This window comes from Ursus americanus, chromosome 4 (genome assembly GCF_024610735.1).
Source record: "Ursus americanus isolate L20-20 chromosome 4, mUrsAme1.1.p, whole genome shotgun sequence".
NCBI lineage: Eukaryota > Metazoa > Chordata > Mammalia > Carnivora > Ursidae > Ursus > Ursus americanus.
In genome coordinates, this window is record NC_142130.1 from 91,294,559 (window position 1) to 91,315,053 (window position 20,495).

Genomic DNA, 20,495 nt, shown 5'->3' on the forward strand with positions numbered 1-20,495 from the left:
ACCCTTGTCCTGTTAAACACGAGGACAGGCCCGTTTGAAAGGCATGATCTTAGCCTCTCACTCAGGAATTAATACTATAATTGTGTTCAGCCTGACGCAAGAACTGTAGGTGGGAGGGAGGCTGGGGAGGAACCCCCTTTTTATATTCACATGAAATTCATCCAGGAAAACTGCATTAATCGCCCTCTTCCTTGTCTCCTTACTAACTGACACTGATGGTAATGATGAAGCAGGCACCTCTGTCCCTACAGCGGGGAGCAGACCCACCCCCCACCCCCCCATCCCCCCGTTGAAGCTGGGCAGCCACAGGAGGGGAGCTCCGTGCTAAATGTAGACCAGGAATGAGAGGGTTGTTGAGGTCCATCCACTAAGACTTTTCACCAGAAGACACAGCAGTGGTACATCAGTCCATTGTGCCTCAGTTAAAGGGAAAAAAAAACCCCAGAGGCTTGCCCTAAGATGCCTGAGCAATCCGACAGCAGCACAGAAAGGGAATTCTGGGAAATAAACCCACCCCGGCGAGCCTGGAGCCACGCTAAGAGCTGGCGGTGCTTTTTAGACACCAGGAGCGCTCTGCCACCAGCTTCGCCAACAGCAGCCAGCCACTCCACGCGCAGCGGTCCCTCGGACACATGCACGCACCGACCCCCACTGAGATCTGCACGCGGGGCGGGGCTTGCAGGGTGAGCGGTACGCACATACCTGGTACTCAGGGATGGACCTCACCGCCTCCACCACGGCCAGGGACATCAGATGCTGGACGAAGGGGATCCTCTGTCCCAGCTGGGATCTCAGTGGGATGGAAATGAGCAGGGTGAACAGAGCGCATCCCATGGGGCTCAGCCAAGCATTCGCTCCTCGCCCTGGAACACACAGGCCCGTCAGGAAACAGTCGGATGGATGCACACGGTGCCCGAAAATGGGCCCAGGACTCAGAGCCACACTTACGATCAACCCGCGCTGACGAAGGCGCTTGGGGGTTCTGGGGTTAACTCAAGAACAGAGAAGCGTTTTAAAGTCTGACGCTGTGCTGCGAACGAGTTTCTGGTAAGTAGCAGAGTGTTCTGCCTCAGTGAGCAGATCATTTGTGCTTTGATGATTCCACGTCCTACAGTGTCTGAACACGACTGTCAGCTTAATTGTCACCATCTGGTAATGCAGGCAAAGACAGAGACAGTGGGGAAACCGGGCCAGGTCTGTCCTGGTTCAGGAGAGGTCCCAGATGTCACATTTTAGAAGTGACCCATATTGTGGTGATGGTCTCACAACCCTATGAATACATTAAAAACCCCAGAATTGTATACTTTAATTGAGGGAACTATATGGTCTGTGAATTATATCTCAGTGTTATATGGAGGAAAAAAATGGAAGTGGACTTTAAAAAGTAATCCCTGATATTAACGCTCGGAGTTATTTTTCCTAAAATAGAAGTCAAGAAAATAAAATGCTCAAAATGAGAGGTATAATCCAAGTTCTTCAATGTTCTTTTCTTTTTAACCACTGTATTGAGTCCCACCCCCCAGCTTTGGATAAAATGAATTTTCTCTTTGAGTTATGTTCAAAAGACGTGTTCAAAGGAAAGAAGTGGAAAACAGTGGATTTCTTATTTCGTTGCTCCTTCTGAGAAAGGCATAAGAGCCTCTGAGAGTTAAAAGCACGTTTGGGTTGGCCTGGCACAGGCGGGGGCGGGGGCCAAGTGCCTCCGGCAGGACCACTGAGCACAGAGTCTGCTTGCGGTTGGACCCCAAGCGGATTCTGGGAGGATGCAGGCTCCCGTTTCCGAGGGTCAGCAGGTGGTGGAAGCTCTGAGCAGCCCTTGGCTTCTCTGTGGCCACTCTGTGAAGGGGCACTGACCATGGGTCACGGAATTTCCAGTGCGGCTGGGGTACGTGCTGGCAGATGAAAGGGCTCTCCACGGGACACTCAACAAGGACCCAGAAGGCACCTCCCAGAGAACCTTCGGGCAAATAAACGTCTCTATAACACAGTAACGATTCACACACTGCAATGCCTAGAATGTGTCAGAAAGAATTTACAAGATGTAGGTGACGGAATGTTAAAACCATCCCCAGCGAATGTCCAGTGATTAATAACCATCTCCATTCGAGAAAAAGCTTTAATTCTACCAAGACTCAGTCTTCTGATCAATTTCCCTCTGTCTTTCTCCATTTTCGGGGTGTGAAAACAAGCGCTCGCTCCTAACGCAAGTCTTCTCTGCGACCAGCACACGCAATCAATGGGCAATCTGGCCACAAGAGTCATAGATTTTAGAAAACAGAACAACAGAAAGGATAACAAAAGATGACTGACCTTTGCCCTGCGTTTGGCGGACTGCGATGGCTATTAACCCCATTTCCTGCGGGATCTCAAACATCAACCTGCAAACGGTGGGAAAGACTGGTCAGCCAGAACAGGAACATGACAGCACAGCCCACGGCTCAGACGAAAGGAGGACCCAGTTTGCCCTCATCTGCGGGGGTGTGGGGGGAAGAAAAAGGGCCATTTCCTGCGTTTTGAGGGATACTGACCCCATTCCCAGCGTCTGTAGTGGTAACGAAGGAGAAGAGATGAAGAAAACACCACTGAATCAAAAAAGGTTGGGGTGGGGGAAGCATGGATGCCCGCCTGAGCTGTTAGCTCACTTAAGACGTTGTTCAATTCTATTTCTTTGGAATATCCGATGGAGAAGTGCTTTCTTCCCCCTCTGATGCGGTGTCCCTTCTCCGAGTGGCAACTAGCAGTTCCTGACATTTGTTTCTACTTACGGTGTGTTTCTGTCCGAGCACTAGAACATAATCATAACAGAAGTTTCTGATTATTCAGAAAGTCAATATGGTGGCAATAAAGCCGTTTAAAAGATACACTATCCCCTGAGAACTAATTATGTTTTAACTATAGTAAATAAATCTACACCTTCTGAGAAGTCGGAGAACCTTGGATCATTTTAGACTTAAGTTCTGCTTTTAAAATGGTTTCATTGAAAAGAACGCAAACTTCCCTTTGGGGATAGGTAGAAAAGTGCCTTATATCTCCACCAAATGAGTCAACATTCACCTTTTTTTTTTTTCCCCTTCAGAAAAGGAAAGGCGGAAAAAAATCCCTCACACCGAGAATTTCCTCCCAGCTACTCTCTACATATTTTAACTCCGTGTTAGGAAGGCTTTCCTCTGCATTTCCAGAAGTTGCTGACCAGGTACTGAGTGGGCATGGTTCATGGTAGGATTTATTAAACAGAGCAAAAATCAGGTTGGTCCACTGTCCGTGCAGCTGCTGGGGACTCTCTGAAATACTTTTGGGGGAGGGAAGAGGCGGGGGAGGGAGGATGGAGAGATGGTATTTGTAGGTCGCTTCCAATAACAGTTTCCAGGGTTCCACAGCACCCCCCCCCCCCACCGTGCCAAGGAGCAAGGGCCCTGAAGAAAGACCACTCTCCAGTAGTTCTTCAGCTGCTCTCGGGGCTCTGGGCAGGGGGTGGGACTCTACGAAGGGTAAGAGAAGGAACATACTTGAAAGCAGACAGCAACAACACAGCGCCTCCCTGTGCACCGCAGAGCTGGGCACTAGTGTGTGCAGCCCCGGGTCACAAGCATCCCAGAAGAACCCTTCACTTGCTAACAGGAACCTGGCCACGTCGGGCGGGGGCCAGTGGGTCCGACAGGCAATAGGGCATTCCCAGCGAGCAGGCCGCCCGCCATCCGCGTGCCAAGCCCACTTCCATCGTACAAGAAGCACAGCTCCAGAAGTATTTCTCTTGGACACCATGAATAACCCATTGAGACTGTTCCTATACACTGTTGGGCTCCAAGAATAAAGCGTCCTTTTCTTGGGGTGGACCAGCGGAAAACAGAGAAGGAATCTTTGTCCACGAGGGGAGGTAACACTGTCTTCTTGGAGCCTCATGCTTTCCAGAAAGTTCCGGCAACCCCTCACCTGGGGTCTGAGGGCTGCGGGTGGCAGCTAACACACTTTTCTAGGGGAGAGGGCAGGGGATGATTTAGCACGTTGGGAGCAGATTGCAAAAGCTCTCTCGATGGCAGGCCATCTAGGATGTTCTTTAAATAAACTTGTAGACAGTCATGTCTATAGCCAGTGATGGTGATGGTGGAATTAGGCGAGGGGGTGGGGGAGGTTTACAAACCAAACACAGACTTCTAGAACAAAGAGAAATGATTAAGGGAACATATGCACTCAACTGCTGGAGGTTTGGCAACAGTTAACAGGGCATATTGATGAGAAGACAGAGTTTGTGCAGCTGAAGGCCAAGAGGAAATTTCTGCAAGGAGGGGACAACGGGGGAGGGAGGTAATGCTCAGTTGGAGACAAGCAGAGGCCGCCAGATTTATTTGCGCTATCTGAGATAACTCTGGGGGCCAAACCACACGGCTCATGGTCAACAAAGAGGCATTTATGAACTTCACGAATTTTGCATTTCTGAAAATGAAGTCGCTGGAGTTTGCTTTAGCAGAAAGGAGACACCATAAATGCCTTTCCATCCCGAGCTGATGATATTCTCACAAAAGGAAACAGAAAAAAGAAAAAAAAAGGAGGGGGTTCCATAACGATCGGGTCCCTGCCGCTGTGGATTTTCTTTCCTCGTTTTCGAAGGCTGTGGAATGAGAGGTTTCTGTGGCTGGCAGCTCAGTGCGTTCCCTCCAGTTTGCCAATGGGGCTTGAGGGAAACGTGCTCCGTCTTTCTCCTCTGCTCCTGAGTCTGAAACATCCAGACCCCGAAGGGTCCCTTTGCAAATGTGACCCGTTTGGTTCCTGAGGACATCACAGCACCAAGTGGGTGCCCTACCAACGGGAACGTCCTGAATTTCACCAGGTGGTTGGAATAAAGCTTCAAGAATTAAGACTCAGCTAGAAGACAGGCCAGTAGGAACCTGTGTGAAAATTCGGAATGAACAACAATTTAAGTTCAGACCCAGTCGATCCACTTGGGGATTCAAACCTTAGGAAACAGTCCACATTCACCACAGTGCTATAAAAGTAAAAATGTGGAAATACCCTAAGTGTTCAACAGGGGAATGTTGAGTACATTGTGGTAGGCAAAGTCAACGGAATAATTCACAAATAATTAAAAATGATAATATGGTAGTTGTGAAGAGTATGTGGGAAGAAATGTTTGCAACACTCTGCTAAATAAAAAAAAGCCATATACAAAAACTACACATACTTTTATTCTAACTATGTAAAATCCACAGAAAATGGAGGGAATGAGATTTATTTAGGCTTTATTTATTATTTATCAGGCCTAATTCGGATGCTTTTTTCCTTTATTTTACTTTTTTTTAAAGGTTTTATTTATTTATTTGACAGAGAGAGAGACAGCCAGCGAGAAAGGGAACACAAGCAGGGGGAGTGGGAGAGGAAGAAGCAGGCTGCCAGTGGAAGAGCCTGACATGGGGCTCGATCCCATAACGCCGGGATCACGCTCTGAGCCAAACACTTAACGACTGCGCCACCCAGGCACCTCATTTTTTCCTTTATTTTAAAACTTTTCTTTAAGATGATTGGTTACCCTTAAAAATTATTCTGAAAAATTCTGGCAAAAAAAAAAAAAAAGCCCAGTCTTTATGCTTAGATATAATATCAGTAATTAATTCTTCATGAATATTCCTCTTTTTAAAAAAAGATTTTAATTATTTATTTGACAGAGAGCAAGAATACAAGCAGTGGGAGTGGGAGAGGGAGAAGCAGGCCTCCCGCTGAGCAGAGAGCCCGACATGGGGCTCGATCCCAGGACTCTGGGATCATGACCTGGGCTGAAGGCAGACGCTTAACCGACTGAGCCACCCCTTCATAAGTATTTCTAAGAAAAGAACTAAAAGATCCACTTTAAAATTAAAGAAGACAGTAAGAGTTATCTACAGCACCCATTTTATTAGGAGCAAAAGCTTATTTGATAGTATAAAGGAGTAGAAATTCTTAAAGCCAGTCTGTTCATATGCAACCAGAGCTTTAAAAATTTTACACCTTCTGACCTGGTGACCATCCTTCCAAGAATGCATCCTGAGGAGCATTCAGACGGGGAAACAAAATAATTCAGGGGCACAACTGTTCATTACAGCCTGACAATGTGAAAAATTGGAAACAATACACAAAAAAATCATAGCATCGTCACATGAACAACTATCGTGCAGCCGTTTGTGATACAGGCAAAAAATCCACTGGATGCCATCAGGTGATTGAATCAGGAGGCAAAACCCCTACACACGGCATGATTCTAATGATGTTTTAAAATATACTTTTAAAAATTGTTAAGAAATACAGCACAAGAGGTGCCTGGGTGGCTCAGTTAGGCATCTATCTGCCTTTGGCTCAGGTCATGATCTCATGATCCCAGGGTCCTGGGATCAAGCCCCGTGTTGGGCTCCCTGCTCAGCGGGGAGCCTGCTTCTCCCTCTCCCCCTGCTCGTGGTCTCTTGTGCTCTTTCTCAAATAAATAAAATCTTTAAAAAAAAATGAATACAGCACAATATTAGCTCTGGTTATTTTGAAGAGTATGATTATTGAAAAAAAAATACAGAAAAGTACAAAGCAGAAAATAAGTCCCTCTTCTCATTAAAGTGTATATTCTTCTAGACTTCCTCCCCTTTTAAACAAATACACAGATATATTTTACAAAACAGGTTTCTGGTGATTGGAGACATTCCTTACTGAGAAGCTATTAAAATCATGCCATAGAGATACAGTTCTGGACATTCTTATCACACTGACAATAAAGACGGAACGCTTGAAAACAGCATGTTTGGGCCCATTTATGTAAGCTGTTTATTCCTGTGTGCATTTCTAGAAGAATACAGGACACACACCAACAGTGACGGTTCTTCCCAGAAGGTGGAGGTGGAACCAACACGTGGGGATTTAAATTCCTTCTTTACGTTGTCCCCTGTAGTCTCTGGGTGACAAGAGCTCAAGTGGCTTTTATTTCTTCTTTCTACTTTTCTGAATTTTCCAGTATTTCTACACTTCGGATGCATTCATTTCATCACCAGGAAAAAAGGCTATTTGAAAGAAGATGTATTAAAACTCAGCTTTGCTTTAAGTAGGTTAAGCATGCACCCGCCAGCCCACTGGTTGAACGAGCTCGTCTCTTTGGAGAGCTGGTGTTTTTGCAAGACAAGGCTAAGTTTTTGCCAGGCTCGCCGTCCGGATCCCCCCCGTGATGCACACAGTGCACGTTTGGTGGTGCCTGTCCCTAGCTCTTCCCTGGGGAGCACGTGCCCTGTGCAATGGTGACGGGCTGAGTCTGCTTACTGTCGCTGCACAGATGGCCCCTGGGCTGGGGAGACGGCGTGCATGTGGCTGCAGGCTCGGGGAGCGGAGGAGCCCCATCAACGTGGGTTCTTGATGCATTAGCTGCGCCTTTTCTTTGATGTCTTTCTCCCCTATAGTTTCAGTTCCGACGTCTCCTTTATTCTTAGCGTTCAGAAAGACACATTCTCGGACAGCACCCACCACCCCCCATGCTTTCTATATGTGAAAAAGAACCCAATTAAGGGCGTAGGGATGAGGCAGAAGGACGAGGACTCAGGAAGTCAGACGTTTATAAGTCACTATTTCTGATTTTTAAAAAACTTTACTGGAAGATAAATTCCCGCTATTCGTAACCCCGTTGACATCGACGTAGTTCAAAGGAAACAGCGCTAGACTTCAGGTCAGAAACTTTTAAAACAATATCTTACGTAGCAAACGCCAACCATCATATTCACGCAGTTCTTTGCTTAGAGTTAAAAAGCTAAAATATCAAGATAATTTAGTTTTTAAAAAATCTGAGTCTATCAGTGCAATCGATTTTTTTTTTTTTTAAAGCTGCCTTCAGTGTAAGAACGCACGGCATTGTTTTTAGAAAAAACGCATAGCGGTTTTTGTAAGGACACCACGAGAACCGGAGCAAGGAGTGTGGAGGGCTCCGCGACGCACCGGTGACTTCTGAACAGGGTGCAAAGCTGACGTTCAGTCCCAAGGGTGCACGGTGCCACCCAGGGACCCGGGGGCGGCGGGGGGGTGGGGTGGCTATTGCTCCTGGCAGGAAAGGTTCCCCAGCAACTTGGGAAATACCCCAGCAGAGCAGAGAGTCAGACAGGGAATCGGATCAAGATTCTAATTCAAATCCCAGTGTTGGCAGAACTCACATCGAGAAAGGGGCTCCATCTCTCTAAATCTCTCCAGTCACCTGGGAAACAGACACTCGTTCGGGCGTCCGTAAGAAGGCGACTGAGTACATGCGGGGGGTTGACACCAGGTGGAGGCTTAAATGCAGAGCTTTCTCTTTGTTGTGTGGATCCTAGAACTTCTTGTTGTCAGAAGACTCCCGAGACCCCCTCTGGGGGATAAAGAGGGTGGCCAGGGAGAGGGAGGAGCAGTGGAACGTGTGCGTGTTTTAGGACTCTTCAAAATTTCTAGAGATAATGCCTCTCCTCTGTACGTCTCCCCCCGTCTCTCCCATTCTTATCTGCATGTGCGCTAACATCTGCACATGGGGCTACAAAGCATTTAGACTGACACTAGTAATTGGGGATGGAAAATATTCCCTTTCAGTTCTCAGGTCTCTGAACCCACTTTGCAAAGCTATAAACCATTGGCTGAACCAGCTATTTGGCTGAATTTTATTTATTTATTTGGGTTTTAAAAATTTATTTGAGAGAGAGAGAGCATGAGTTGGGGGAGCAGCAGAGGGAGAGGGAGAAGCAGGCTCCCCACTAAGCAGGGAGCCTGACACGGGGCTCGATCCCAAGACCCTGGGATCATGACCTGAGCCAAAGGCAGACGCTTCACCGACTGAGCCACCCAGGTGCCCCTATTTGGTTGACCTTTTAAAGACCTAAAGACTTTCTTTAGGTTATTACTTGCAAATAATTTTGTTCACTGATGCACACAGGCACTAATACAGCAGTTTTATTAATATATTCTTCCATTATCTTCCAGGTTTGACATTTAAAGCTGTAACAACCTGTTATCAGTCCACCCTTGGAATATTGTAAATAAGTAAACTTCACATCATATCCGTTTTCCTCTCTTTCGGTGTACAACAGGATGCGTACTTGAACTGTAGGCGAGAGAGGAATTTGGACTGCTCAAGAACACCACCATCACGAACCCCCTCCAGGACTCCCCAGAAGCAGAGGCCCCACCTGTCTGCTGCAGGATGCCGGTGGGTCAGACCCTCTGCTGGAGATGCTGTTTAATTCCCGTTATCTCCTAGCATACCAACCACTCCTGGGTTTTCAGCTACTGTTCCCCATCTCCAACATCATGATCGCACCTACACTACTACTAAGATCATTCCATTGTTCACAGGGAAGGAGTCCCATGGATTCAGCTTTCAGAATGAGGCACCTGTCTAGTAGACCGAGCATTTACTGCTGTTGGTTCTGTATTATTCAATCAAGCTGAGCACAAGCCACTATTGCTTATCCCTAACACTGTACCATAAATAATAGATATCTAAGCATCACCTCTTTCTACCTTAGACACGCAGTTACAGAATTCGCAGACAAGTAGGCTTGTGTCGCTGGAGACTGTCATGGCACCCACAGCTACATCTGTGACCGTGTCCAACAGCGGTCCTGACCCCAGACCCTCACCTTCCGGACTCGCGCCCTCGCTGTACTACCACACACAGGAACTCAGACCATGTGCTAAGCCCTCCGCTAAGAGTCACCAGGATCATCTCAACCCACCGCTCAGGCCAATCAGAGTCCATCATCTGCAGCTGGATGTGGAGGGGCTCCCCACGGAGCGTGTCCACAGCCATTACCGCGAGTCATCTACCCCAACAGAGGGCCTTCTGCTGGGAGACGCGACTGCCAGTTAGGAGACAGATGCTGATGCATTTTGACCACACGGCGAGCAGACACCTGGGAACCGTTTTCCTGCAAGCCCTGGGTAGACTTTCAGCTTGGTCACCCCGAACTGATGCCGATTTTTTGCGAGACGTGTGGCACTTCACATGCATTATCTCATCTGAGCTTCACAAATCAGAGGAGGACACAGTCTTGGAAAAGCGAAACCATTTCTATAAAGCCACAGAGCCAGAAAATCAGCAACTCGGATCAAGTTCTGGTTGGTTCTCAGGCTCACACTATTTTGCTTTTGTTTTTAACCTTTTTCTTTGAAATAATATCAGACTTACAGAAAAGCTGCAAGGATCGTATGAGGAATTCCTACAGGACTTTCCCTCAGCACCCAGATTTCCCAGATGTTAACTCCTTACTGCATAGGTTGCTCCATTTGTCTGTCTGTGCGTCCCTAATTCTTCTTCCCTGAGCTGAGAGCTGCAACCATCACATCTCTTTATCCCTCTATATGTCAGTGTATGTTTCCTAAAAATCAAGGGCTTATTTTACGTAATCAGAGTACAAAGATCAAAATCGGGAACTTCATATTGTGATTCAACACTATTATCTGATCTGGGGGTCAGCAAACTTCTGTGAAAAGGCAGACAGTAAACAGTTAAATCTTTGCGAGCCACTGGGTTGCTGTCTCAACTGTTCGAACCTGCGATCCGGGCACGGAAAGCAGCCGTGGACAGCATGTGAATAAGTAAGTGTGGCTATGTTTCAACAAAACTTTATAGACACAGAAATTTAAATTTCATATACTGTTCATACGTCACAATATAGTATTTAAAAAAATTAATAGACTTCATTTTTAATTTTTTTTTTTAAGTAGGCTCCATACCCAGCGTGGAACCCAATGCAGGGCTTGAACTCGCAATGCTGAGATCAAGACCTGAGCTGAGATCAAGAGTCGGACACTTCATGGTCTGAGCCATCCAGGCGCCCCATAATAGACTTTATTTTTTGAGTGGCTGTAGGTTTACAGAACATATAGAGTTCCCAGAGACACCCTTACCCCCCACCTCGCTTCCTTATTATTAACACCTTGTCTTAGTACAGTATGTTTGTTACAACTGACGAACCAATACTGATACATTATTATTATTAACGAAGGGCCATGGTTTAATATTAAGGTTCAGTCTTTGCACCTCATAGCTTTACAGGTTTGGACAAATGTATAATGCCACCTAGAATAGTTTCCTGCACCCCACCTATTCATCCCCTCTTTCCTCCTCCCAACCCCTGATGGTTTCATTGTCTCTGCAGTTCTGCCTTTTCCAGAATGTCATAGAGATTTTATTCTTTTCATTTTGTTCTCTATAATTTAAAAATGTAAAAACCACTCTGAGCTCGTAAGTGGTACAAGGACTGGCAGCAGGCCAGATCTGGCCCGAGGACCACCGTTTGCCAACTCCTGATCTCATCTACAGAATGTATTCAGATTCCACCCACTGCCCTAACAATGCCCTTGGCAGTAAAGCACAGCCTTCTTTCTGGTTTAGGATTGAATCCAGATCATTCGGTGCAGTTAGATGTCATCTCCTTTAATCAGCTACAATTCTTTAGTCTTTGTCTTTCATGATCTAGACATTTTCTGAAGAGTGTTAGATATTACGGTTGTTTTGTAAAATGCCTCTTGATTTCGATGACCTGAAATCTCTTCATGATGAGACTCAGGCCAGCATTTTGGGCAAGAACGAAGTTCTTACTGAGGCGTATCCTTCTTGGTGTAACACATCGGGAGGCACACGGAGTTGCCTGGTCCCGGTGTTGGTGAGTCAATGCTGATCCACTTGGTTAAGGTGCTGTGTGCCAAGTTTTCCACTGCAAAGTTACTGTTTTCCCATTGTAATTAGTAAGTACTTGTGGAGAGATAAATATCATGTTTCTCATAACATGTCATCTACTAGTTTTAGCATCTGGGGATGAATCTTGTTGGAATAGATTGTTTATTTGATAGTTACCAAATAATGATTTTGATTCATTCTTTCTTCTGTATTTACTTGATGGGATGCTACTATAAGGAAGAGCTTTTGCTTCTCCTTCACTTAACTCTTTCTTTCTTTTCTAAAAAATTTTATTATGTTAGTCACCATACAGTACATTAGTTTCTGATGTAGTGTTCCATGATTCATTGTTTGCGTATAACACCCAGCGCTCCATGCAATACGTGCCCTCCTTACTACCCATCACCGGCCTATCCCAATCCCCCACCCCCTCCCCTGTGAAGCCCTCAGTTTGTTTCCCCGAGTCCAGAGTCTCTCATGGTTTGTCTCCCCCTCTGATCTCCCTCCTTTCATTTTCCCCTTCTTTCTACTAATGTTCTCCATGCTATTCCTTATGTTCCACATATAAGTGAAACCATATGATAATTGTCTTTCTCTGCTTGACTTATTTCACTTAGCACAATCTCCTCCAGTCCCGTCCATGTCAATGCAAATGGTAGGTATTCATCCTTTCTGATGGCTGAGTAATATTCCATTGTATACATGGACCATATCTTCTTTATCCATTCATCTGTTGAAGGGCATCTCAGCTCCTTCCACAGTTTGGCTATTGTGGACATTGTCTGTTAGCCATTCATATATCTTCTTTGGAGAAGTGTCTGTTCATATCTTCTGCCCATTTTTTGACTTGATCATTTGTTTTTTGGGTATCGAGTTTGAGAAGTTCTTTATAGATCTTGGATATCAGCCCTTTATCTGTAGTGTCATTTGTAAATAGCTTCTCCCATTCTGTGGGCTGCCTCTTTGTTTATTTCTGTCAGAATGGATGCATATTTGATTTAACAGACTACACATTTTCCTGTCATTATTTATTTTGATGCTCAAATTACCCCAGATTTGGCAAGTGGAAGCTCTTTGGGCAGGTTCCTGTGTCCTACTGACATGTCCCTGTCATCTTTCTTACTTTCTGGCATAAAAAGAGGTTCCAGACTCACTTTCAAATTTCTCGGTCCCAGTCCTGGAATCAATCCTTTTTTCCCCGGAGCTCTGGTTCCTTTTAGCAAAAAATGACATTCATTCATCCATTTATTTGAGAGAGAGAGAGGAGGGGAAGGGCAGAGGGAGAGCGAGAATCTCAAGCAGACTCCACATTGAATGCAGGGCCCAAGTGGGGCTTGATCCCATGACCCTGAGATCATGACCTGAGATGACCTGAGCTGAAATCAGGAGTCAGATGCTTAACTGACTGAGCCACCCAGGTGCCCTGCAAGAAATGACATAAAACAGATCTGGGTACTAGGAAATAGCAAAAAAGTGTGTTTCCTTCTTTCTTCCTTCGTTCCTTCGTTCCTTCCTTCCTCCCTCCCTCCCTCCGTACCCTCCTCTCCCCATCCCATCCATCCATCCATCCATCCATCCATCCATCCATCCATCCATCCATCCACCCATTTATCTTAAAAACCACTGAAGTCCACTGAAAACTCCAATTCCAATTCAACACCACAGGGTCCATTCTATTCTCCCCCTTTCTATATTTGTAACTTCCTTCTCCAATAATGAGAAATCTGGCTCCCGTTATCTCAGATATATTTACTTATTTGCTCAATACTGTAATACACAGAAAGTGGTTTCAGAATTGCCTACCCATGCTACTGTGAAAAACAAACTAACTAGCTTTCAGTATTCATCTACAGTTCTTTTCTGTCTTTAGCCTGAGGGTACATAGTCACATATTGTGTTTAAAAGTTCATTGGGCTTGGGCGCCTGGGTAGCGCAGTTGTTAAGCGTCTGCCTTCGGCTCATTCCGGGATCGAGCCCCACATCGGGCTCCTTCGCTGGGAGCCTGCTTCTCCTCTCCCACTCCCCTGCTGTGTTCCCTCTCTTGCTGGCTGTCTCTCTGTCACATAAATAAATAAAATCTTAAAAAAAAAAAAAGTTCCTTGGGCTTGTTCTTTGTGTCTTTCACTTTAGTGTGGTTATGTTATTCATCTAAAATAAAGTTAGGCTTAATTGTACTTCTGTGTCCCATTATAGGGTCCCTCCTCCAATCCTTGTTTCTTTCCTATTGTAATTTCTTGCTTCTTTCTTACTCTTGGTTCCAAGAATCAGAACTATAAAGAAAGGAATACTGAGAAGTGTCATGCTCCCTGACTCACCTCATCTGCCCAGATCTCTCCCTCCTACTCCTTTCTGTAACTAACAATTCAACTAATGTCACTAGTTTCTGGTTTATTCTTCCCGTGTTTCCTTCTACGCAAACGAACAGATATGTGCATATTATTTCCTTTTCTCCCTTGCAGAAAGTTACCATTTTGCAGCTACTCCTTTGTCTTTTGTGGTTTTTTTTTTTTTTTTTACTCAGTATAACCTGGAAACAGTCTTTGTAAGTTCTTAAAGCTCTTCTTCATTCTCTTCTAAAGTTGAGGAGTGTCCCACTGTGTGGACGTAGCACGGGTTATTCAACTACCATCTTATAGATCGGCATTTAGGTTGTCTCCAGAAGACAGTAGAATGAATACCTTTGTTCTCACGTATTTTTGTGTTGTTGGAGTGGACCTTCGGGTAAGTTCCTAGGAGTGGGATGCCAGGTCAGAAGGAAAATGTGTGTGTAGCTTTGCTAGATGCTGCCAGAGTCCCCTGCATCACGAATGAACCAGCCACAGATGGCACACCTGTGCCCCCACTGCCTCACCAGTACGGCGTGATGTCACGTTTTCGGTTTTTGCCATGTAAGCTGGCGTTCAGTGTAGTTGTAATTTGCATTTCTCTTACCTGTGAGCTTTTCCTGTGTTTAAGAGCCATTTACATATATAGTATGTGTGAATTACCTGTTCATGTCTTTTGCCTATTTTTAACAGTGCATTATCTATCAGGGAAAGGTAGTGCTTTATCTGTGATATCTTGCCAATATTTTCTACCAGTTTGTTGTCTTCTGATTTTGTTTATGCTGTTTTTTATCATGCAAAAATGTTTGATTTTTTATATTTGTGTAGTCAACTGTATCAACCTTTTACTGCCTCTTGTTTTTTGTGCCCTGAGAGCCTTTCTCTACACCCAAGCTCCATAGGAACTCATCCACTTGTTTCTGATACTTATGGGATTTCACTTAAAATTTAAATCCCTGATCCATTTGGGGTTTATTTTTATGTCTAATGAAAGGGATGGGTCTGATTTTATCTTTTTTCCCCCAAATATCTATCAAATTGACCCAGGATCATTTGTTAGAAAGTCTACCTTTGGCCTAAGAATTTGAGATGCCACCTGTATTATACACTACATTTCTCTATGCACTTGGGTCTATTTCTGGACTTTCTATTCCATTCTGCTGGTCTTTCCATTTATTCACATGCCAATATCATGTTGTTTTAATTATAGAGGCTTTACAGTGTGTTTTAAAATCCAGTAAGGCTAGTAACACCTCATGGCTTTTCATTTTCATTGTTTTCCTGACTATTATTGCATATTTACTTTTCGAAACAAATGTTAGCATCTACTTGTCTAGCTTCATGGTTAAAAAATGGTATTTTTGGTATAAGTGTATTAAATTTATAAATTAACTTGGGGAGAACCGATATTTTGGTGATGTCAAACTGTCCTATCTACCAGCAGGCAACATCTTACATTTTTTCCAGGTTACTTTTGTGGATTTCAGACATGTTTCAAAATCATCGCATGTAAATTTTATACATTTTTTTTTGTTAAGTTCATTCATTAGGTATTTTATCTTATCTCTTGCTATTGTGATGGCATACCATAATATCTTTTGCTGGTTATTGTTTGTAAATACAAAGACTATAGATTCCTGCACATTAATTTTATATCTTGCTCCCTCATTGAATTCTTTTATTGTTTGAATTAGAGAATCAATGATTCTCTAATGTTTTCTAGGCATACTATCGTAACATCTGCAAATGGAGACAGTTTCTCTCTCTTTTCAATTATGCCTCTATTTGGATTGGCTAATACCGTCAGTGCAATGTTAAGTAGAAGTAGAGATACTGAGTATCCTTGCCTTGTTTCTGTCCTTAGTGGAACCCTTACTTTTTAGGGTTCCTCCACTAACTGAGACACTATCTTTAGTATTCACACACACATATATAATCATATTAAGAAAATACTCATTAATTCTCTTATTTGGGGAACGTAGTTATTAAGATAGGCTGTCGAATTTTATGAAATGCCTTTTCAGCATCTATGGGGATAACCATTTGTTTTTCCTCCTTCACTCTATTAAGATATTAATATCTAATTTATAGATACTAATATATCTATAAATATATTAATTTATTTTTCCAATATTGAACTAAACTTGCATTCCTGGAAAAAATATTTGATCATGGCGTATTATTTTCTTAATGTGGTATCGGATTCTGTTTCTTAATATATATTATTTCTATACTGATGTTCAGAAGTGATACTGGTCTGTAGTTTTTTTGTGTTGTCTTTAACAGATTTAAGTATCAACATTATTTACGTCTTTAAAGAGGATCCGAATTTTTTTCTTCATTTTCTTTGTGGCCGTGCTCTCTCTCCTGAAGTCTTGCCTATCAACAAGAAACTAAAGAGTTTTGGCTAAGAATCCTATAGGACAATTCCAAGGGAAGCCTTTTCTATTTCTTCTTGAAATGGCTTTAGTACTCCCGGTCTGCCTCAAATCTCTTTGCACCTGAATTTCTGTATGATTTGCAACATGTGGGGATCAACCAGTCAGTCCCATTACCACGGACGAAGTTAAGGAATTTATGCCTACGGACCGGAATGGAGGCTTCCACTTCACCCCCGACCGTCAGGCTAGACAGACACTGGACTTTCTCAGGAAGGAATGCACCAGGCCTGGTAGAGATCAGCCTGAATGACCAGGTCTCCTGACATTCTACAGAGCATTCCTCACACTTAACAAGACAGGGGTCACAAGGGAAACCATTTTAAGATTCTCGATCGTCTCCATTAAGACTTTAGAAAAACTTGAGAACATATTTAGATGTTTCGTGCTGCACTTTTTGCTCAGTTTTAATAGATGACTCAGTCTTTGCTAGAAACCAAGCTCAATAAATGTGGGCTCCTGACCCCAGAATCAAGGTCACAGAATCAAGGGTGCCTGTAGGGCTAGGTCCTCTAACGAAGACGCACGTCAGAACCACCTGTGGAGTTTAAAAAAAACACACACAAAAACAAACCAAACCAAACCCAAAACACACAGATGTTAAGGCCTCATAGACCCACTGAATCCCAATCTCCAGAGAGTCTGGGTATGTCCTAGATAATTAGGATACAGCTAGTTCAAAGCATGGTGTTCTGAAACCACTGCACCAAAAGCTATCTCTCAGTGATTTTTTTTTTTTTTAAAGATTTTACTTATTTGACAGAGAGAGAGAGAGTGCAAGCAAAGAGGAGTGTCAGGCAGAGGGAAAGGGAGAAGCAGGCTCCCCTGCAGAGCAGGGGACCTGATGTGGGGCTTGATCCCAGTACCTTGGGTTCATCACCCGAGCCAAAGGCAGTTGCTTAGCCAACTGAGCCACCCAGGTGCCCCTCTCCATGATTTTTTTTAAAAACTGTATTTCTTGAAAAATCCCCAGAGCTACACCATGAAAGAGTCCCCTTTCTCCTCTGGCCATCACAAGTAATGAAATGAAGTACTGCATTCTTTTTCTATCCTCTAAGATAACACAGAAACATTCCCACAAATGAAGAGATGTTATTTTCTAGAGCTAGGGTGGCAATTGGTAGTTGAGGACAAGGGGAAAGAGGGATAGGCATAATAAGGGATTGGCAATCTGACAGAAAGCGCACACCAGCGAATGCCACTGTATACAAGACTGTGACCTGGAAATGTCTGAGCTCCTTGTTAGTGTTCTGTTCCCCTAGACTGACTTCATTCACAGTCACCAGATGTTAGGCCTGAGTATTTTCAGCCCCACGAAGCATGTTAACGGCTAGGACAGTCTCAGTCTCTCCCTCCCCCTCTCTGTCTCTCTGTCTCTCACACACACACACACACACACACACACACACACCGCACTTGCACTCTTGATCACTACATTACGACAGGCCTCCAACAGTAAGGACACCAGCCAACACAGCACCATTTTCCCCACTCACTTAAAACATTTCTCCAAGGCCAGGGCGCCTGGGTGGCTCAGTTGGTTAAGCATCTGACTCTTGTTTCCAGCTCAGGTCATGATCTCAGGGTCATGGGGTCAAGCCCCACATCAGGCTCTGTGCTCCGTGGGGAGTCTGAGATTCTCTCTCTTCCTCTGCCCCTCCCCCACCACTCACATGCTCCCTCGCTCTCTCTAAAATGAATAAATCTTAAAAAAAAAAAAAGGGATTTCTCCAAGGTCTTGTGAGCTAATTAATTAATGAGCCACGTATCTTCAACCAAAGGCAAAGAATGAGATCTTCAGGTCCTCACGAAGTTGAGCAGGGTCACTGCGTAATCCAATGGTACCGTTTACCGAGCGCCTCAGTACGGGTGATTTTCTCACCTAAACAATCCATTGGTTCTCATGCTCATTGCCACGTGGTCTCGTTTTACTCACGAGGAAGTGGAGGCTGCCGAGGTTAACGGCCTGGTGAGGTCCCGGAACAGTTAACCAACTTTGCCCGGCCCAGAGGCCCACTCTGTGAGTCACTACCAAAAAATCTCTCCTTTTATCAAAACAAAATTTGAAGGTAGAAATGCCACCAGTCTCTTAAAATGCATTTTCGAGTTGTGTAAGTTTGGCAGTCTAGGGGGTTATAGGTTTTCCTGGAAAGCTATGAAAATGTACACCCAAAGTGTAAAATCGGAATGGGGTTCTTGCATTTTTAAAAATTAAAAGAGTCATCTTAAATTAAAAACAAACAAACAAACAAACAAACACCACCACACTTGCGCCAAAGTTCATTTGCTCAGCCCTGTCCGTCTGAGTGGGTGTTTTCCCTACTCTGTATGCATTCTTGTGTCAAATATGCCAATCTTTCTTCGCCAAATTTACATCAAAACTCACTTCGTTTCTTTACCTACAGAGCCAAGGGGCTGCTGAAACAGCTGGACAGACAAAGCAACGTGAAGGTAATGAATTTCTTCCTCTAGAAAGGGAGGCTCCACCCTGCCACTCAGGCCCTCACTGGGGCCCCCTTTTCCACCCCAATCCCATCGCTGCTTGGAGGATAATTATGAGCAAGAATTTCCTGCCCCTGCCAGCTGGCCTCAAAACCATTCCTTCTTTCACCACCTTGCTGCCCTGAATATCACCCTTCCTCTCTCCCTCTCACGGCTCAGACCTCTCTCCAGAGCTCTCCTTGCACCCCACCCCGCCAGAGATCAAGCAACATGTCGGAGCTTGTCCCACCAGGAAGCTTAGCACCAGCTTAACTCTTCATTCACTGGGACAAGGGGCCTCTTTCTTTAGAATGCACGGCTTTGCTCCACGGTGCGCCGGGTTTACGGCCCCCATGAACTAAACCTGGTTCAGAATCCAATTCCAGAACAGATTTTCGTTCAAATGGTTATTTTCCAACCCCCCCGCTTCCCAACTGCATTTTCTACCCAACTCTGCTGGCCCCGTGAGGCCGGCTTCTGGTGAGGTCCCACGCTGGCAGGCCACTCTATATCCTGCTCCCTTGCTGAATTCTTGTATTGTTTCACCGAATTCCATCGTTGATCCTCGAAGATCTCCCAGCTCTACTATCCCATCAACTGCAAATAGAGACGGTTTCGCTTCTTTTCCAATTTGTATGCCCGTATTTGACTTCTCTTGTCTACCTAAAATGGCTAATATCCATAGGATGCTGTTAAGTGGAGATAGTGGGATTCCTGGCCTTGTTCCGGGTCTTAGTGGAAATACTCTTAGGGGTGTCTCCATGAAGTGGGACGCCAGCTTTAGGATTCAGTAGCTCTTACTCACTTTCTCCTAACACTTTCTCCTAACCTCAGCCTCTCCTCTCATCCATCCCCCTGGGGGCTCGGGGAAATACTGTTTCAGGCCCAGGAGTGGCAAAGGATGCCCTGGATGGCTGGTCTCTGGAGACACCCTCAACCCAGGTGGGGTCCTGTCCCCCTCCCCTCACCTCCGCAAGCTTTCCCTTCATCTCCGGTGGAGAACGTCTGTCTCCCAGACGACTGCAGGGAGCGACCACGTGTCCAGCGTTATAGGACGGGCGGTATCCTTGCCCTTATTTCAACAAGATACTTGTGCATGGAGAGGAGGGTGAGCAGATGGAAAGTCAGCTTTTCCTGGGGTTTCCTGGAAACTTTCTCGCCTGATAACCACCTTCATCCTGCCTTCCGCTGCCCCTTTAAAGAGAAAGTGCTTCCCATTTGTTAATTGTTGAGAGTTTTTACTGCCCTTTTATTTTGCCTGACATTTTATAATCAATCTTCTGTATATGTTTATATATGCTTTTCTATTTAAACTTTTTTTTTTTAAATCTAAAAAACATAGTACCATACCGCCAAAGGTGTCAGGAAACGCGCTCAAATAAGGACGGGCTCCAAAGACCGCCGTGCCAACAAAATGCCAGTAAAATCTGAAACCTGGTTCAGACACACTGGGAAGGTTCCAAAATTTAAGACTTAAAGAACTTCTTTATTCCAGTAAATCAGCTTCCCTGTGAATACCATCAAAATCCCATGCTTTAATGAGTGAGGGAATATCAGAGGAAGGGGTGGAGAAGGAAAGGATTTGGACAAGTATGAAATTTAATTTAAAAACTATTATGA

At 44.6% G+C, this 20,495-nt stretch overlaps 1 protein-coding gene across 7 annotated transcripts in view; it reads right to left on the reverse strand.

Moving 5' to 3' along the window:
* HLCS (holocarboxylase synthetase) overlaps positions 1–20,495 on the reverse strand; it is a 208,848-nt gene that overhangs the window by 8,328 nt on the left and 180,025 nt on the right. For all 7 annotated transcript variants that reach the window (XR_015724268.1, XM_045813556.2, XM_045813558.2 and 4 more), the window contains 2 exons: positions 2,311–2,378; positions 703–863 (listed from right to left, as the gene is read on the reverse strand). Coding sequence is in view for 6 of the 7 variants with exons in the window: in XM_045813556.2 (XP_045669512.1) it covers positions 703–863; positions 2,311–2,378 (229 nt within the window). In the remaining variant the exon portion in view is untranslated. The remainder of the gene's footprint in view (positions 1–702; positions 864–2,310; positions 2,379–20,495) is intronic.